The sequence below is a fragment of the Oncorhynchus gorbuscha genome, linkage group LG01, assembly GCF_021184085.1.
Source record: "Oncorhynchus gorbuscha isolate QuinsamMale2020 ecotype Even-year linkage group LG01, OgorEven_v1.0, whole genome shotgun sequence".
NCBI classification, from domain to species: domain Eukaryota; kingdom Metazoa; phylum Chordata; class Actinopteri; order Salmoniformes; family Salmonidae; genus Oncorhynchus; species Oncorhynchus gorbuscha.
Window position 1 is genome coordinate 96,432,883 of NC_060173.1, and position 21,473 is coordinate 96,454,355.

Here is a 21,473-nt window from a genome sequence, read left to right on the forward strand (position 1 = left end):
AGTGGTACCTATTTGTCTGCAGATACAGAAAGTGAAAGAATTCGTGGACTTCGTGCTTTCCTGGAAGCTTAACTGTTAACGTAAGAGTTAAGAGTTTCAGTTTCAATATCACAACCGATCTCTTTTGCCGTGCAAACGCGGACAACAGACTGAACAACAACCTCACTGTACGGTACAGTGTTGCCGAGGTAAGCCTAAACTCTCTTTCACTTCTAAATGTGGGCTTTTTTACTGTGTGATATATAGCTATTGATTTGTAAAATGACTTGTTTAATGTTGGCTGGTGAAAAAAATATTTTTTACAACAAAACATTTGCGGTCAATTAATTGATTGGATAACCACGCCTGTACATCCAAGCACATTCAGAACTATTCATGGAGTAGCCTCAACGAATCAGAGAGTGGAAGACTCCTCTCATGTCTTTGAATTTGAACGTACTTTTCATGTTGTCTGCTGTTCTTATTTTTATGACACACATACAGTACCAGTTAAGAGTTTGTTTTTCTTTAATTTTTGGACACACCTACTCATTCCAAGGTTTTTCTTTAATTTTACTATTTTCTACATGGTATAATAATAGTGAAGACATCAAAACAATAAAATAACACATATGGAAGCATGTAGTAACCAAAAAAGTGTTAAACAAATCTAAATATATTTTATATGTGAGATTCTTCAAAGTAGCCACCCTTTGCCTTGACGACAGCTTTGCACTCTTGGCATTCTCTCAACCAGCTTCATGAGGTAGTCACCTGGAATGCATTTCGATAAACATGTGTGCCTTGTTAAAAGTTAATTTGTGGAATTTCTTTCCTTAATGCATTTGAGCCAATCAGTTGTGTTGTGACAAGGTTGGGGTGGTATGCAGAATATAGCACTATTTGGTAAAAAGACAAATTCCATATTATGGCAAGAACAGCTCAAATAAGCAAAGAGAAATGACAGTCCATCATTACATTAAGACATAAAGGTCAGTCAGTATGGAAAAGTTCAAGAACTTTTACATTTTCTTCAAGTGCAGTCTCAAAAACCATCAAGCGCTATGATGAAACTGGCTCTCATGAGGACCGCCACAGGAAAGGAAGACCCAGAGTTACCTCTGCTAAAGATGATAAATTCATTGGAGTTACCAGCCTCTGAAATTGTAGCATAAATACATGTTTCACAGAAATCAAGTGACAGACACATCTCAACATCAACTGTTCAGAGGAGACTGCGTGAATCGGGGCTTCATGGTCGAATTGCTGCAAAGGAACCACTACTAAAGGACACCAATAAGAAGAGACTTGCTTGAGCCAAGAAACACGAGCAATGGACAATGGATATATATATGTATTTTTTTTAAATACACAGTCTGAAGGTGTGATGGGTCATTGTCCTGTTAGAAAACAAATTATTGATAGTCCCACTAAGTGCAAAGCAGATGGGTTGGTGTATCGCTGCAGAATGCTGTGGTAGCCATGCTGGTTATTGTGCCTTGGAATTCTAAATAAATCACTGACAGTGTTACCAGCAAAGCACCCCCACACCATCACTCCTCCTCCTCCATGCTTCACGGTGGGACCTACACATGCGGAGATTGTCTGTTCACCTACTCTGCGTCTCACAAAGACACAGCGGTTGGAACAAAAAAAATCACACATTTGGACTCATCAGACCAAATTACAGATTTCCACCAGTCTAATGTCCATTGCTCGTGTTTCTTGGCTCAAGCAAGTCTCTTCTTATTGGTGTCCTTTAGTAGTGGTTCCTTTGCAGCAATTCTACCATGAAGCCCCGATTCACGCAGTCTCCTCTGAACAGTTGATGTATATATATATATATATATATATATATACAAATAAAAGAGCTTGGACACACCTACTCATTCCAAGGTTTTTCTTTAATTTTACTATATTCTACATGGTATAATAATATATACACTGCTCAAAAAAATAAAGGGAACACTAAAATAACACATCCTAGATCTGAATGAATGGAATATTCTTATTAAAAACGTTTTTCTTTACATAGTTGAATGTGCTGACAACAAAATCACACAAAAATTATCAATGGAAATCAAATTTATCAACCCATGGAGGTCTGGATTTGGAGTCACATTCAAAATTAAAGTGGAAAGCACACTACAGGCTGATCCAACTTTGATGTAATGTCCTTAAAACAAGTCAAAATGAGGCTCAGTAGTGTGTGTGGCCTCCACGTGCCTGTATGACCTCCCTACAACGCCTGGGAATGCTCCTGAGGAGGTGGCGGATGGTCTCCTGAGGGATCTCCCCCAAGACCTGGACTAAAGCATCCGCCAACTCCTGGACAGTCTGTGGTGCCGCATCAGCAACTGCACCAGCATATGGTCTCACAAGGGGTCTGAGGATCTCATCTCGGTACCTAATGGCAGTCAGGCTACCTCTGGCGAGCACATGGAGGGCTGTGTGGCCCCCCAAAGAGATGCCACACCAAACCATGACTGACCCACCGCCAAACCGGTCATGCTGGAGGATGTTGCAGGCAGCAGAATGTTCTCCACGGCGTCTCCAGGCTGTCACGTCTGTCACATGTGCTCAGTGTGAACCTGCTTTCATCTGTGAAGAGCACAGGGCGCCAGTGGCAAACTTTCCAATCTTGGTGTTCTCTGGCAAATGCCAAATGTCCTGCATGGTGTTGGGCAGTAAGCACAACCCCCACCTGTGGACATCGGGCCCTCATACCACCCTCATGGAGTCTGTTTCTGACCATTTGAGCAGAAACATGCACATTTGTGGCCTGCTGGAGGTCATTTTACAGGGCTCTGGCAGTGCTCCTCCTGCTCCTCCTTGTACAAAGGCGGAAGTAGCGGTGCTGCTGCTGGGTTGTTGCCCTCCTACGGCCTCCTCCACGTCTCCTGATGTACTGGCCTGTCTCCTGGTAGTGCCTCCATGCTCTGGACACTACGCTGACAGACACAGCAAACCTTCTTGCCACAGCTCGCATTGATGTGCCATCCTGGATGAGTTGCACTACCTGAGCCACTTGTGTGTTGTAGACTCTGTCTCATGCTACCACTAGAGTGAAAGCACCGCCAGCATTCATAAGTGACCAAAACATCAGCCAGGAAGCATAGGAACTGAGAAGTGGTCTGTGGTCACCACCTACAGAACCACTCCTTTATTGGAGGTGTCTTGCTAATTGCCTATAATTTCCACCTGTTGTCTATTCCATTTGCACAACAGCATGTGAAATGTATTGTCAATCAGTGTTGCTTCTAAGTGGACAGTTTTGATTTCACAGAAGTGTGATTTACTTGGAGTTACATTGTGTTGTTTAAGTGTTCCCTTTATTTTTTTGAGCAGTGTATATGTTTAAATGTAACCTTTATTTAACTGGGCAAGTCAGTTAAGAACACGTTCTCATTTACAATGATGGCCTACCGGGGAACAGTGGGTTAACTGCCTTGTTCAGAGGCAGAACAGATTTGTACCTTGTCAGCTCAGTCCAGCAACCTTTTGGTTACGACCCCAATGCTTTAGTGGATGTTGGGAATTGAATGTTCACCTCTCTACTAGAGGTCGACCGATTATGATTTTTCAACACCGATACCGATTATTGGAGGACCAAAATGACGGTGGGTCGTAACCAATGACTGCCTAGGAACGGTGGGTTAACTGCCTCAAATATAAAATAAATAAATTGTTTAACACTTGTCGTGGAAGGATCAGAATTTGTTGGTAACATTTGTAAGATGTTTTATATTTATAAAATGTGTGTAAGTTACTTCTCATCAGAATTGTATTTTTGTATAATACTGTGGCGAGGTTGCAGTTATCTGTTCTATGTCAAAACTAAGTTGCATGGGCCACAGAGAGGGGAGAGGTCAAAGTGTCATCATGTGTAAACATATCTTTTACTCCCTACATTTCCCAGTGGGGAAAGGAGGGTGGCAGTATCTGGAATCATTCTATGCTCCCTCTGTTGTTTCTATCTTAACCTATAGCCTCACTCTCCTCTTCGTGAGTTTGTATTTAGAGTGGGTTGTATCTAAATGACAATTTGATATATGCCTGTTGATATGGAGGATTGGTTTATGGTTCTGGGGTTTGGGAAAGGAGACAAAGCTGAACAATGAATTATGTCTATGCTGTCTGACTATGTGTGATCTTTGCTATAAAGGATCCCATTTTTGCCATTGTGTGGGGACTCTCAACTTTTCATTAGAGATACTGAACTGTTGAAAGTCAAAATGCTATATAGCTTATATAATTAAAGATGGACTTTTATAACTAACTCTGACTTGTGTGTGTGGTTTGCTCCCATGATTTGGTAAATAGAGAATTTCCATGACACACTTTTTTGGTGTTGTCATTCCATGTGTGTTATTTCAAAGTGTTGATGTCTTCACTATTATTATACAATGTAGAAAATAGGAAAAATAAAGAAAAACCCTTGAACCCTTGGATGTCATAAGGTGAATGCACCAATTTGTAAGTCGCTCTGGATAAGAGCGTCTGCTAAATGACTTAAATGTAATGTATGTAAATGAATGAGTAGGTATGTCCAAACATTTGACTGGTACTACACACACACACACACACACACACACACACACACACACACACACACACACACACACACACACACACACACACACACACACACACACACACACACACACACACACACACACACACACACACACACACACACACACACACACACACACACACACACACACACACACACACACACACACAGTGTCCTACTCAATCAAAAGTCATTATACGTGTCCTTTCCAGTGTTTCTATAGGACAGCATCATGGCATGCCAGACAGTATCCATGAAGGAACCAGTATGTCTGATAGAGAACGACAATGATGGGAAGCTGCGTGTGGTCCGCAGTGCACTGGACATCCTGGACCAGATTGACCAGCATGTGGTAGTGGTGTCGGTGGTCGGTCTGTACCGCACTGGCAAGTCCTACCTCATGAACAAGCTGGCTGGGGAGAGGAAAGGTAAGCACATCCACTAAAGCATTTTTTTGATCTATGTTCCGATCACGTTTCATGAGCCTACAATAAAAGATCCTAGACAATTTCTACATACACAAAAAGCTTATTTCTCTGAAATGCTGTGCACAAATTTGCTTGCATCCCTGTTAGTGAGTATTTCTCCTTTGCCACGATAATCCATCCACCTTACAGGTGTGGCATATCAAGAAGCTGATTAAACTGCATGATCATTACACCAGTGCACCTTGTGCTGGGGACAATAAAAAGTCACTCTAAAGTGTTCAGTTCTGTCTCCCAACACAATACCACAGATGTCTCAAGTTTTTTTGGAAAGTGCAATTGGCATGCTGACTTCAAGATAGTCCACTGGAGCTGTTGCCAGAGAATTGAATGTTAACTTCTCTACCATAAGCCACCTCCAACGTCATTTTGAAAGTACATCCAACCGACCTCACAACACACACTACGCATAACCATGCCAGTCCAGGACCTAAACTCAGCAAAAAAAGACACAGCCCTTTTTCAGGACCCTGTCTTTCAAAGATAATTAATAAAAATCCAAATAACGTCACAGATCTTCATTGTAAAGGGTTTAAACACTGTTTCCCATGCTTGTTCAATGAACCATGAACAATTCATGAACATGCACCTGTGGAACGGTCATTAAGGCATTAACAGCTTACAGACGGTAGGCAATTAAGGTCACAGTTATGAAAACTTAGGACACTGAAGAGGCCTTTCTACTGACTCTGAAAAACACAAAAGAAAGATGCCCAGGGTCCCTGCTCATCTCTGTGAACCTGCCTTAGGAATGCTGCAAGGAGGCATGAGGACTGCAGATGTGGCCAGGGCAATAAATTGCAATGTCCGTACTATGAGAATCCGAAGACAGTGCTACAGGGAGACAGGACGGATAGCTGATCGTCCTCACAGTGGCGGACCACGTGTAACAACCCCTGCACAGGATCGGTACATCCGAACATCACACCTGCGGCACAGGTATAGGATGGCAACAACAACAACTGCCCAAGTTACACCAGGAACGCACAATCCTCCATCAGTGCTCAGACTGTCCGCAATAGGTTGAGAGAGGCTGGACTGAGGGCTTGTAGGCCTGTTTTTAGGCAAGTCCCACCAGACATCACCGGCAACAATGACGCCTATGGGCACAAACCCACCGTCGCAGTACCAGACAGGACTGGCAAAAAGTGCTCTTCACTGACGATTCGCGGTTTTGTCTCACCAGGGGTGATAGTCGGATTTGTGTTTATAGTCGAAAGGAATGAGCGTTACACCGAGGCCTGTACTCTGGAGCGGGATCGATTTGGGTGTGGAGGGTCCGTCATGGTCTGGGGCGGTGTGTCACAGCATCATCGGACTGAGCTTGTTGTCATTGCAGGCAATGTCAACACTGTGTGTCACAGGGAAGATATCCTCCTCCCTCCTGCAGGCTCATCCTGGCATGACCTTCCAGCATGACAATGCCACCAGCCATACTGCTTGTTCTGTGCGTGATTTCCTGCAAGACAGGAATGTCAGTGTTCTGCCATGGCCAGCGAAGAGCCCGGATCTCAATCCCATTGAGAACGTCTGGGACCTGTTGGATCAGAGGGTGAGGGCTAGGGCCATTCCCCCCAGAAATGTCCGGGAACTTGCAGGTGCCTTGGTGGAAGAGTGTGGTAACATCTCACAGCAAGAACTGGCAAATCTGGTACAGTCCAAGAGGAGGAGATGCACTGCAGTACTTAATGCAGCTGGTGGCCACACCTGATACTGACTGTTACCTTTGATTTTGACCCCCCCTTTGTTCAGGGACACATTATTATATTTATGTAAGTCACATGTCTGTGGAACTTGTTCAGTTTATGTCTAAGTTTTTGAATTTTGTTAAGTTCATACAAATATTTACACATGTTAAGTTTGCTGAAAATAAATGCAGTTGACAGTGAGAGGACATTTCTTTTTTTGCTGAGTTTATACATTTGGCTTCTTCACCGGCGGGATCGTCTGAAACCAGCCACCCGGGCAGCAGATGAAACTGTGGATTTGCTCAACCGAAGATTTTCTGCACAAACGGTCAGAAACCGTCTCAAGGAAGCTCATCTGCGTGCTCGTCGTCCTCGCCATGATCTTGTCCTGACTGCAGTTCGAGGTCTTAACCGACTTCAGTGGGCAAATGCTCACCTTCAATGGCGTTATGGTATGGCCAGGCATTAGCTACTGACAACGATACCGTGACGAGATCCTGAGGCCCATTGTAGTGCCATTCATCCGCCACCATCACCTCATGTTTCCGCATTATAATGCACGGCCCCATGTCGCAAGGATCTGTACACAACTCCTGAAAATGTCCCAGTTCTGCATACTCAAGGATCTGTAGACAACTCCTGAAAATGTCCCAGTTCTGCAAACTCAAGGATCTGTACACAACTCCTGAATATGTCCCAGTTCTGCATAGTCATCAGATTTTGTGGCAACCAATATTTGGGATGCTCTGGATCGACGTGTTCGACATCGTGTTCCAGTTCCCACCAATATCCATTAACCTCTTGCTCCTACCTGGCACGCAGGCGTCCCATCTAGAGCTCTGGAAATGCAAATGCGCTACGCTAAATGCAAATAGTATTAGTTAAAACTCAAACGTTCATTAAAATACACATGCAGGGTATTGAATTAAAGCTACACTCGTTGTGAATCCAGGCAACAAGTCAGATTTTTAAAATGATTTTCGGCGAAAGCATGAGAAGCTATTATCTGATAGCATGTAACACCCCAAAAGACCCGCAGGGGACGTAAACAAAATAATTAGCATAGTCGGCGCTACACAAACCGCACAAATAAAATATAAAACATTCATTACCTTTGACCATCTTCTTTGTTGGCACTCCTAGATGTCCCATAATCACTATTGGGTCTTTTTTTCGATTAAATCGGTCCATATATAGCCTAGATATCGATCTGAAGACTGTGTGATAAACGTAAAAAAATAGCGTTTCATAACGTAACGTCATTTTTTAAAATTCAAAAAGTCGACGATAAACTTTCACAAAACACTTCGAAATACTTTTGTAATGCAACTTTAGGTATTAGTAAACGTTAATAAGCGATCAAATTAATCACGAGACGAAGTGTTTTCTATAGGGGTCCGTCTTGAAATACTGTCCGTGTATTTCTCAACCAAAATATCCGGTTGGAGACCGGAAGAAATGGGCTGTCTCTTGTTCATTTGACCAAGAAACAAATCCTAGGCAAATGACAAGACTGTTGACATCGTGTGGAAGCTGTAGGTACTGCAACCTCAGCACTATTTAATGTCTTTCGCCCATAACAATGGGTTGAAGCGGCGGATGGATATATTTTTCCACTTTCAGTGATCAGATTTTCCTGCACTTTTCAATGAAACGCACGTTCTGTTAAAGTCACAGCCGTGATTTAACCAGTTTTATAAACGTCGGAGTGTTTTCTATCCACACATACTAATCATATGCATATACTATATTCCTGGCATGAGTAGCAGGGCGCTGAAATGTTGCGCGATTTTTAACAGAATGTTCGAAAAAAGTAGAGGGTCGACTGAAGAGGTTAACTTCGCACAGCCATTGAAGAGGAGTGGGACAACATTCCTCAGACCACAATCAACAGCCTGATCAAGTCTATGCGAAGGAGATGTCACGCTGCATGAGGCAAATGATGGTCACACCAGATACTGACTGGTTTTCTGATCCACCCCCCCTATTTTTTTTATGTTATATTTTCTGATTTCCTTCTTTGGACTGTAACTCAGTAAAAACTTTGAAATTGTATCATGTATTTTTGTTCAATGTACATAACAATATGCATGACCTCAACACTGTTATATGGATAAGGAATGATTATGTATAAGATAATTATTTGTCATAAAGATATGGTAATAGAAATGTGAATCAGAAAGTATTATCTTATGTACTGCATTTGTCATTCAGAGTTAGAGACAGATTTGCTGCACCAAAGTACAGATTTGTCCTGTTCTGACCACATTATGCTATTTTTATTTCTCTCCAAAATTGGAAATTCGACACTGTTATTGCATTGTGGAAACTACAGTTTCTCTTTGTTTTACACCATAACATACAACCAGACAGCAGGGCAAACATCAAAAACACATTTTGTTCCGACCACGTTTGTTCTGGGTGGGTTGTGTAGATCAGGGTGCCGTTTTGCACTGGCTGCTAGTTTCACTTTCAGTCTGTCAGTATGGTATGCAGTATAACTAGACAAACAGGTTCATCTGAAAACCAGCAGCCTTGAGTTAACACTTTACATCCTGCTGCCTCTTTACAGATTCCATCCTAAGAACCGTTTTTATCCTCTGTCCTCAAGGTTTTGCCCTGGGAGCCACCATCCAGTCCAAAACTAAGGGCATCTGGATGTGGTGTGTGCCTCACCCTGAAAAAAGAGACCACACCCTGGTGCTGCTGGATACAGAGGGGCTGGGGGATGTGGAGAAGGTGGGAGGTCAAAGTTCACTCTCTGTCAAAAACCTTGTTTAGATGACAGAATATAACATTGCTATGGGTAAAATCCCATGTTATCTCAATGAACTGTGTCTAGTACTGATAGCTGATGTCATCATCTGTATTAATGTCTGACTTATAAATATATATAAATGTATACCAATTGATTCTAAAGAGTACAACAAATAATGACCCATTAGCTTAGTTATAAACTTGTTTTACTCCAAAGTTTGTAAATGTAATTAAAACACTGTTTAACATCATGGTTAACTACAATTATGATGTCACAGATAGTGAGTCATTGCACCCATAGCTCAGTCTATGAATTTGAGTGGTTACATTTCTTCAGGCCCATCCCTCAGCTCTTTTTTAGTTAGCTTTTTTAAAACCAAAACTGAGGCAGGGTGTGGCTTGGTTAATGTTTCAATTAAGGATTCCAGCTTTGACCTTTATTTAGGGAGGGAGCCCATAAAACGGCATATGGAGTAGACATTTAGTTACTGACTTAATTTCACTCTGGTATGAACAGAGTACCAATGTGTTCCTTCTGTTGTGTCTGCAGGGTGATGAGAAGAATGACAACTGGATCTTTTCCCTGGCTGTCCTACTCAGCAGTACTCTGGTGTACAACAGCATGGGAACCATTGACAACAATGCCCTGGAGAAACTACAGTATCCTTCAGCAGCTATAAAGAAATATAGTGTAGTGTCGTATGTCTGGGTTAATTTCATCCCCAACAACCGAACCGACCTCAAAAAGCACTAATCACTCAGCACTATATTGTATGTTAGTATATCTGGTTTAATTTTTGTCCTCAACACCGCCTTCTACAGCTATGTGACAGAACTGACAGAGCACATCAAGGTGAAGTCCAACCAGAGAGACGGGGAGGAATCTTCAGAGTACCTGCGTTACTTTCCTTCCTTTGTGTGGACAGTCAGAGATTTCACCCTGACCCTGGAGGTTGATGGGAGACCCATCACAGCCAATGAGTACCTGGAGAACGCTCTTAAACTGAGAACAGGTGAACACCAGCTAGCACAGCTAACTTAATCTCTGAATATAAACTATGGTTAGATTGGTAAATTCAATGTTGACAATACTTTTACAAAAGACACATTGGATATAAAAATATGAAATGCTTTTCTTAATTAATTAATTATTGATGTACTTTTCCTTTCATTTACAAAGGTCATAGTAAGAAAGATCAGGCATACAATCTGCCTCGTAGCTGCCTGCGGAACTATTTCTCTCCTCGCTGGTGCTTTGTGTTTGAGAGGCCAGCCAGCGGAGACAAAATGAGACGTATGGAGGAGCTGACCGACGCTGACCTGGAGCCTGCCTTTGTGGAGCAAGCCAAGGAGTTCTGTGACCACGTCTTCAATGAGGCCAAGACCAAGACCCTGAAACAGGGCCTGAAAGTTACCGGCAGACGTGAGTATTACAACCCTGATATTGAGGATGGAAAGCAGTTATGAAAGTGGGTCATGATGTTTGATAATACAACTAAACTACTGCTGCTACTATTACCACTTCCTCTATTATTATAATTACGATTACTACAAGTACCATGACCAGTACAACTAACAACACCATTCGTACTTAAATTACTACTAATTCTACTACTTACTTTACTTCTATACAAGCACCACTGACCACCACAGTACTACCACCATCACTACCACATCTACCAGATATGCTGATTTCCTGCCCTCTCCTGCAGTGCTGGGAAACCTGGCAGAGACGTATGTGTCTGCCATCCGGAGTGGGCAGATCCCCTGCCTGGACAATGCTGTGTTGGCGCTGGCCCAAATTGAGAACTCCAGTGCCATCGAGAGGGCCAGGGTCCACTACCAGAAGGGCATGGCTGACTGGGTAGCCTACCCCACAGAGACCCAAGAGGAGCTGTCTGAAGTGCATGCTGTCATGGAGAAGGAGGCTGTGGCCATATTCATCAACAACTCCTTCAAAGACGAGGACCAGAAGTACCAGTTGGAGCTCATGGTATGAGAATGTAGATTCTATATTCAATGAGTCAATATTCAATTCAGTGATGTATGGATTTTCAAGATTAGGGTAATCTGTCATTTGGGTGAGCTACCCCTTTATGCTACACTTACATGTACATTTTAGTCCTTTAGCAGACACAACTTATCCAGAACGACTTACAGCAGCAATTAGGGTTAAGTGCCTTACTCAAGGGCACATTGACAGATTATTCCCAATTTTTTACCTCAACTGAACCAAAACATTCTGGTTTGTTCTGGTACATTCTGAACCAACCTCTTTCTATAGAAAGTGGTTCAAGAGGAGTATGAGAAGATCTGTGAGAGGAACTACAAGGAGTCCCAGAAGGCATGCGAGTCCAAAATCCAATGCATCTTTGCCCCCCTGGAGGAGAAAATAAGGGATGGCTCCTACATGACCCCTGGAGGATACAAAGAGTACTGCAACCACCTGAAACTGGCCACCAGCAAATACAGATCTGAGGGAGGAAGGGGAGTGAAGGTATGTTGGGGAGGTGGTGCTATTTTAGGATATTATGTAATTATCATGTTTTGTGGATGCTGGTCAAAAGAGTTATGAATGCACTGATGTGATGTTGAAAGTTAAATATTTTGTGTGGTGGTTCCAGGCTGAAGAGGTACTGAATGAGTACTTGGGAAGGAAGGCGAGCATTGGTGAGGCCATCCTGTCAGCAGACCACTCCCTCACTGAAGCTGAGCAGAGAGCAGAAGGTGATATAGGTCACATTCTAATGACCACCAAATGAAGGCTTACCTCTCGTTCTGTTTGATATTTATCTCACTCTCTCACACATACTCTGTCCATCTTTCTCTGCAGCGGAGCAAGTGAAAAGGGAGGCATCTGAGCGGGAGAATCGAGCCATGGAGGTGCAGCTGGTTGTCCAGGAGAGGTTGAGAGCGGACCAGCAGAGGACGTATGACGAGAATGTGAACCAGCTGATGGAGAGGATGGAGAGAGACAGCAGAAATGCCATAGCAGAGCACGATAGAGTTCTGCAGGCCAGACTCAAGGTAGGAATAAAAAAAACACAAACATTGAGAAGTACACTTTGAAACTACAGTAACTCTAGCGGTAAGATTAACTGTGTGTATGTGTTTTGTTTTAATGACACAGTCCGTGATGTGTAGAAACAAACCTTGTAATTTCAGGAGCAGAATGACCTTCTCCGGCAAGGGTTTGATGACAGAGCACGCCAAATGCAAAGAGAGATAGATGCCCTTAAGGGTGCGAAGGCACAAGATGAAGAGAAAAAACCCTCATTTATGAGCACAGCTCTGGATACTGTTGGGACTGCAGCTACCTTGTTCCTTCCAGGAATACTTCCCAAAGCAGCAGGAATGGCTGGGAAATGGCTGTCTAAGTTGTTCTGATGTAGGTTCCCGAGGAGGATGACAAGCTATTATTTTTATAGACGTGGATTGATTGAATCTGTATTTATTGATAGTTGATTCATGGATTTAAGTTAAGCACTCAGTCAAGGTTTTATTTGATGTTAGTTTTTTTGTAAGTCATTTGAACAAGTAATTAGCATGCCTAATCATAATGAAGTAGATCTTTTAGAAAGCACTCTTAAAAATGTTTTTCAGTTGTTTTACGATTACCAAATAGGCCTACGTCATTTTAACACTGACGACATTTACATGCACACCAATATCCTGTTATTATTCGGGATACTCAAGTATTCTGTTTTTGAGTTGATGCATATAAACGTCATATTCCGTTTACAATAACCTGAAAAAGCTTGTATCCCGGTTATGAGAATCCCGTATAAGACGCCTGGGATATGCTGATTTTAGACGGTAATCTGTGGCATGTAAACATCCTCTTCCATTTCCTGTTTTCCACGGTCTGCACAGGCTCAATATCACATATCATTGGTGTTGTGTGATTATGTTTTCATCTGATTGTCAAAGAAATCACTTTAAAAAGTAGGCTACCAGTGCAATTCAATCCACCATGATAGTTTATTTTGCTGATACTCCGTGCTGGACCGTATAGCCTACTAGCTACGTTCACCCCTAATTTAGACAAGTTTGTGCCTATAATTTCTGAGATTTGGTTGACCATTTGTTTGTCAACTATAGTTAGATCCATGCAGCTTCTCGTCTGTCATGACTAAATATTGTAGTGCTCACCAGAATAATGTCTTACATAGATAGCATGAATGCATTATTAATGTAGTTAACACCGGTATAGTTGTCTGTTTGGTTTAGGAGAAAACGTAATAACTCCAAAACAGTGGAACTATTGGTGTTTGTATTTATGTGTTTATGTGTTTGAAATACTGTCTGGTTGCCGAACAATGCCATAACAAAACTTTCAAATTTTCTCAAGAGATGCTGAAATAAATATTTCTCCCCTCCTGTTCCCAAGACAAAACTATCATTTATTGTATAATTTTACTGCTAGAAATGCATAATTCAGTAGGTGTTAATATTATATTACACTACATGTGAGTGGTATAGGCCTAGAGTCAGTATCCAGATTTTCAGTTACTATTCCATTTAACCCATATGAATTTAAATGAGGAATATTCTGTTTATTAATTCATTATTTTTTAAACCTTTATTTAACCAGGTAGGCCAGTTGAGAACAAGCTCTCATTTACAACTGCAACCTGGCTAAGATAAAGCAAAGCAGTGCGACACAAACAACACGGAGTTGCACATGGAATACATTTAACATTTACATTTAAGTTATTTAGCAGACGCTCTTATCCAGAGCGACTTACAAATTGGTGCATTCACCTAATGACATTCAGTGGAACAACCACTTTACAATAGTGCATCTAAATATTTTAAGGGGGGTGAGAAGGATTACTTTATCCTATCCTAGGTATTCCTTAAAGAGGTGGGGTTTCAGGTGTCTCCGCTGTCCTGGCGTCGTGAGGGAGTTTGTTCCACCATTGGGGAGCCAGAGCAGTGAACAGTTTTGACTGGGCTGAGCGGGAACTGTACTTCCTCAGTGGTAGGGAGGCGAGCAGGCCAGAGGTGGATGAACGCAGTGCCCTTATTTGGGTGTAGGGCCTGATCAGAGCCTGGAGGTACTGAGGTGCCGTTCCCCTCACAGCTCCGTAGGCAAGCACCATGGTCTTGTAGCGGATGCGAGCTACAACTGGAAGCCAGTGGAGAGAGCGGAGGAGCGGGGTGACGTGAGAGAACTTGGGAAGGTTGAACACTAGACGGGCTGCGGCGTTCTGGATGAGTTGTAGGGGTTTAATGGCACAGGCAGGGAGCCCAGCCAACAGCGAGTTGCAGTAATCCAGACGGGAGATGACAAGTGCCTGGATTAGGACCTGCGCCGCTTCCTGTGTGAGGCAGGGTCGTACTCTGCGGATGTTGTAGAGCATGAACCTACAGGAACGGGCCACCGCCTTGATGTTAGTTGAGAACGACAGGGTGTTGTCCAGGATCACGCCAAGGTTCTTAGCGCTCTGGGAGGAGGACACAATGGAGTTGTCAACCGTGATGGCGAGATCATGGAACGGGCAGTCCTTCCCCGGGAGGAAGAGCAGCTCCGTCTTGCCGAAGTTCAGCTTGAGGTGGTGATCCGTCATCCACACTGATATGTCTGCCAGACATGCAGAGATGCGATTCGCCACCTGGTCATCAGAAGGGGGAAAGGAGAAGATTAATTGTGTGTCGTCTGCATAGCAATGATAGGAGAGACCATGTGAGGTTATGACAGAGCCAAGTGACTTGGTGTATAGCGAGAATAGGAGAGGGCCTAGAACAGAGCCCTGGGGGACACCAGTGGTGAGAGCGTGGAATAAACAAACATACAGTCAATAACAAAATACAAAAGTCTATATACAGTGTGTGCAAATGAAGTAAGATTAGGGAGGTAAGGCAATAAATAGGCCGTAGTGGAGAAATAATTACAATTGAGCAATTAAACACTGGAGTGATAAATGTGTAGAAGATTAATGTGCAAGTAGAGACACTGGGGTGCAAAGGAGCAAAAAAATACAAATAACAATATGGGCATGAGGTAGTTGGGTGGGCTATTTACAGATGGGCTATGTACAAGTGCAATGATCTGTAAGCTGCTCTGACAGCTGATGCCTAAAGTTAGTGAGGGATTGTTACAGTCATTGGCACCAGAGAATTGGAAGGAAACGCGGCCAAAGGAGGAGATGGCTCTGGGGGTTACCAGTGAAATATACCTGCTGGAGCACGTGCTACGGGTGGGTGCTGCTATGGTGACCAATGAGCTGAGATAAGGTGGGGCTTTACCTAGCAAAGACATAGATGACCTGGAGCCAGTGGTTTGGGCGACGAATATAAAGCGAGGGCAACCAACGAGAGCATACAGGTCACAGTGGTGGGTAGTATGTGGGGCTTTGGTGACAAAACGGATGGCACTGTGATAGACTGAATCCAATTTGCTGAGTAGAGTGTTGGAGGCTATTTTGTAAATGACATCACCGAAGTCAAGGATCGGTAGGATAGTATGTTTGGCAGCAGGAATGAAGGATGCTTTGTTGTTAAATAGGATAAAAAACACTCAATCTAGTTAACTACACATGATTGATGATATTACTAGTTTAACTAGCTTGTCCTGCGTTGCATATAATCAATGTGGTACCTGTTAATTTATCACAGAATCACAGCCTACTTCGCCAAACGGGTGATGATTTTGTGGCGAAATCTGCTCGGAGCCTTCACCGTGCGCTGCCACTTTAAGAGCGCATGAGCAGTAAGGAAGGAGGAAATAAAGAGAGCTTGTTCAGCTGTTTGGGGAGGAACTCTTGCGTGGCGCGACAGTTTGATTGTGTGTGCTGAGCTGCAGAAGTTTTGTTTGTTTTCAGCGTTTGTAGTTTATAAAGTATTTAACTCAATCATCGGTGTGATCGCTTTAGATCGTGGTTGTTTTTGTTTGGGACCGCGCCCGTTATGGATCGCATGGATTAGTAGCAACATTGTTGCGAAGCTTTAACAAACAAACCAACAAACCATCGGACAGTAAGACACCGGCAGGCCTGAAGACCACAGCTAAGATTGCTCTTTTTCTCTCTCTTTCTCTTCGCTCTCATTCCAGTGCTTTACCCTGCAACAGACTCTCTATTTGTTAAATGCACTGCCCATTGAAGTTCATTAGAGCTGGACTATTATTTCCCTGCCAGAAGTATTTGGATGGACATTTTAGTAGGTTACTTGCAAGTTGTATATTATGTGAACTGTATTGAGGTGGGGTGTACTAATGACATGTGGCCGAGAAGACTGTGGACATTTTTAAGGCCTTTGTTGTGTCGATGAACACCCCCCACATTCATACCCTCTGCACTCACCCACTAGAAAATAATACAGATTATTGCAAATCCTATGTTGATGACTGGGTTCGTTCTTGTATGAAGTTGCAGTTGAATTGCTCTGCCAGTATTAGTATTATTGTATGAGGTATTCTTGTTTGGGTTACCCCTGTGCTGTGATGTGGGTTTTATATGGTGTGTATTCTTTTTTCTCTCCACTGGTTATCTGGTAAACAGGCTACACTCTAGGCAGTCTCTTCTGCTGATGTGTGTGGGTCTGGTAGTGGTACTCTCTCTATTCTACTCTTTTCCTTTCGGCAGGGTTAATACCTGCCTGGCGCCCGAACAAAATCTTTCTTTACCCCTCTCTTAATAAATACCGCTACAATTTAACAAAAGCACATTTGCGAAAAAAGCACAATCGTTGCACCAATGAACCTAACTATAAACATCAATGCCTTTCTTAAAATCAATACAAGTATATATTTTTAAACCTGCATATTTAGTTTAAAGAAATTAATGTTAGCAGGCAATATTAACTAGGGAAATTCTGTCACTTCTATTGCGTTCATTGCAAGCAGAGTCGGGGTATATGCAGCAGTTTGGGCAGACTGGCTCATTGCGAACTGTGTGAAGACCATTTCTTCCTAACAAAGACCGTAATTAATTTGCCAGAATTTTACATAATTATGAAATAACATTGAAGGTTGTGCAATGTAACAGCAATATTTAGACTTAGGGATGCCACCCGTTCGATAAAATACGAAACGGTTCCGTATTTCACTGAAAGAATAAACATTTTGTTTCCGAAATTATAGTTTCCGGATTTGACCATATTAATGACCTAAGGCTCGTACTTCTGTATGTTTATTATATTATATTATAAAGTCTATGATTTGATATTTGATAGAGCAGTCTGACTGAGTGGTGTTAGGTAGCAGCAGGCTCGTAAGCATTCATTCAAACAGCACTTTCCTGCGTTTGCCAGCAGCTCTTCGCAATGCTTGAAGCACAGCGCTGTTTATGACTTCAAGCCTATCAACTCCCGAGATTAGGCTGGCAATACTAAAGTTGCTATCAGAACATCCAATAGTCAAAGGTATATGAAATACAAATGGTATGGAGAGAAATAGTCCTATAATTCCTATAATAACTACAACCTAAAACTTCTTAACTGGAGAATTTTGAAGGAACCGCCAGCTTTCATATGTTCTCATGTTCTGAGTAAGGAACTTAAAACGTTAGCTTTTTTACATGGCGCATATTGCACTTTTACCTTCTTCTCCAACACTGTGTTTTTGAATTATTTAAACCAAATTGAACATGTTTCATTATTTATTTATGTATTTATAAATAATATTATTCATTATTTATACATTTATTTGATTTATGTATTATATTAAGTTAAAGTATAAGCATTCATTCAGTATTGTTGTAATTGTCATTATTACAAATATATATATTTAAAAACTCTGGCAATTAATCGGTATAGGCTTTTTTTGGTCCTCCAATAATCATTATCGGCGTTGAAAAATCATAGGTCGACATCTAATTTAGAGGGCAGGTTGGTCAGGATGATATCTATGAGGGTGCACGTGTTTAAGGATGTAATGTTGTACCTGGTAGGTTCCATGATAATTTCTGTGAGATTGAGGGCATCTAGTTTAGATTGTAGGATGGCCGGGGTGTTAAGCATACGCCAGTTTGTCACCTAACTGTACAAACTCTGAAGATAAAATGGGGGTCAATTATGGGTACAGGGATTCTCTTGAGCAGGATGTCAAAGGTACATATCCCGAATAAGATCTTAAGCGAGATATGAGCTAGTATCCAGAATACTGTGTGCATGTAAATATGGTAATTGAAACGTGTGGTGCCTTTATCTATAGAGTGCCTTTGTTATTGCACCAGACATGCTAGGTTTGAGTGTACATTGAGATATTTGTAATTACCCTTGGCTTTATTTGTGTACCTGTGAGGGAACATTTTGTTGTCTGAAGAGATAGCATTGAATTGTACACAGCATCTCCTCTCACTCGATCTTGTTTCCTGCAGGTGACTGACCTCTTCCCAAGACCAATTGGCAGTACACCCAGAACATTGTTCTGTGAACCCAAAAGACTCTCTCAGTTTCAAGGTCTCAGCTTTGAGAGAAGACGCCTCGTCAGTCACATGCAGGAACCAACGGTGACAATGAACGATGTAAATAATGCTTATAGGACTTGTTTGTATCGCAGTATAAAAGGACTGAGGACCCTTTGAGTTTTCATCCAGATTTAGTTTGAACCTCTTCAGCCGTGATAATACAGATTTATTCATTGAGTTTGAGTCCTTAGTAGTGAATTTCCATGACACTTTACCAATTTCACGCTTTTCTGTTAACAGTTTGACTTAATTGACAGGTTGTTGAACTGAATAAATGAAGTGAAAGTATGTTAAAGTAATTCACTAATTTAAAATCTGCTAAACCCCATAAAACGAGTCAACACACAAAAATAGTCGACATGTACAGTTGAAGTCGGAAGTTTACAAAAACATTAGCCAAATACATTTAAACTCAGTTTTTCACCATTCCTGACATTTAATCCAAGTACAAATTCCCTGTATTAGGTCGGTTAGGATCACTACTTTATTTTTGGAATGTGAAATGTCAGAATATTAGTAGAGAGGATTATTTATTTCAGCTTGTATTTCTTTCATCACATTCCCAGTGGGTCAGACATTTACATACACTAAATTAGTATTTGGTAGCATTGCCTTTAAATTGTGTAACTTGGGTCAAACGTTTAGGGTAGCCTTCCACGAGCTTCCTACAATAAGTTGGTTGAATTTTGGCCCATCCCTCCTGACAGAGCTGTTGTAACTGAGTCAGGTTTGTAGGGCTCCTTGTTCACACACGCTTTTTCAGTTCTGCCCACAAATTTTCTATAGGATTGAGGTCAGGTCTTTGTGATGGCCACTCCAATACCTTAACTTTGTTGTCCTTAAGCCATTTTGCCACAACTTTGGAAGTATGTTTGGGGTCATTGTCCATTTGGAAGACACATTTGCTTTAACTTCCTGACTGATGTCTTGAGATGTTGCTTCAATATAATATATCCCTCCTCATGATGCCATCTATTTTGTGAAGTGCACACTCTCTCCTGCAGAAAAGCACCCCCACAACATGATGCTGCCACCCGCTGCTTCACGGTTGGGATGGTGTTCTTCGGCTTGCAAGTCTCCCCCTTTTTCTTCCTAACATAACGATGGTCATTATGACCAAGCAATTCCATTTTTGTGTCATCAGACCAGAGGACATTTCTCCAAAAAGTACGACCTTTGTCCCCATGTGCAGTTGCAAACCGAAGTCTGTCTTTTTTATGGCTGTTTTGGAGCAGTGGCTTCTTCCTTGCTGTGCGGCCTTTCAGGTTATGTCGATGTAGGACTCGTTTTACCTTGGATATAGATAATTTTGTACCAGTTTCCTCCAGCATCTTCACAATGTTGTTGTTCTGGGATTGATTTGCACCAAAGTACTTTTATCTCTAAGAGACAGAATGTGTCTCCTTCCTGAGCGGTATGACAGCTGAGTGGTCCCATGGTGTTTATACTTGCGTACTATTGTTTGTACAGATGAATGTGGTACCTTCAGGCATTTGGAAATTGCTCCCAATGATGAACCAGACTTGTGGAGGTCTACAATATTTTCCTGAGGTCTTGGCTGATTTCTTTAGATTTCCCCATGATGTCAAGCAAAGAGGCCCTGAGTTTGAACATTGGCCTTGAAATACATCCACAGGTACACCCCCAATTGACTCAAATAATGTCAATTAGCCTATCAGTAGCTTCTAAAGCTATGACATAACTTTCTGGAATTTTCCAAGCTGTTTAAAGGCACAGTTGACTTAGTGTTTGTTAACTTCTGACCCACTGGAATTGTGATAGTGAGTTATACTGAAATAATGTCTGTAAACAATTGTTGGAAAAATGACTTGTGTCATGCACAAAGTAGGTGTCCCAACTGACTTGCTAAAACTATAGTTTGTTGACAAGAAATTTGTGGAGAGGTTGAAAAACGAGTTTTAATGACTCCAACTTAAGTGTATGGAAACTTCCGACTTCAACTTTATCTTTATGTACCTACAAAATATTCTGTAGTTCAAAATAGTTGTAATCACAATGTAGCAAGCAGTACCTTTTGAACATGGGCCATTGTTAAATACTGATGAAGACCTTTTACCTGCGGTAAAATGTATACACTGCTGAATCTAGTAAAACGTGATTTCTTCATCAAATCAATCTAAAGTAGGCAACAAGAGCACATTCTAAAACAGAAGGTACAATGTCAAATCAAAGTTCTAAGGTGAACGCTTGCTCAAAATTACACTGGGTGCCAGTATTTGCTCTATTGGTACTGACATGTACTGTGCCTTCGGAAAGTATTCAGACCCTTTGACTTTTTCCACATTTTGTTATGTTACAGTTATATCACAGTCATAGCAAGTAAACCATTTCTGTAACTATTACTGGGAATGTTGGTGTAGTTAAGGATACATTGGTCTTCAAAATATCCTCTATTTGTAACAAGATAACTTGTGGATGTGTCTTTACCCATCTCTGGCTACAGCAAAGTGCATTACTGTCATTTTCACGGTAACTTACCAGTAGCTTCCTATAATTTACAGGAAAATGTGGAGTAATGACACTACAATACTGTAAAATTAGCGTACTATACTGT

The 21,473-nt window shown here is 41.8% G+C and overlaps 1 protein-coding gene across 1 annotated transcript; it reads left to right on the plus strand.

The window, feature by feature from the left end:
* Positions 1–30: 30 nt before the first annotated feature.
* Positions 31–13,876, plus strand: LOC124046617 (guanylate-binding protein 1-like). The gene is made up of 11 exons (XM_046367213.1): positions 31–188; positions 4,768–4,983; positions 9,340–9,467; positions 10,036–10,145; positions 10,308–10,498; positions 10,666–10,908; positions 11,198–11,478; positions 11,770–11,982; positions 12,110–12,212; positions 12,319–12,512; positions 12,651–13,876. Exons 2-11 carry the CDS (start codon positions 4,788–4,790, stop codon positions 12,870–12,872), a joined length of 1,881 nt encoding a protein of 626 aa, XP_046223169.1. The 5' UTR covers positions 31–188; positions 4,768–4,787; the 3' UTR covers positions 12,873–13,876.
* Positions 13,877–21,473: the final 7,597 nt, after the last annotated feature.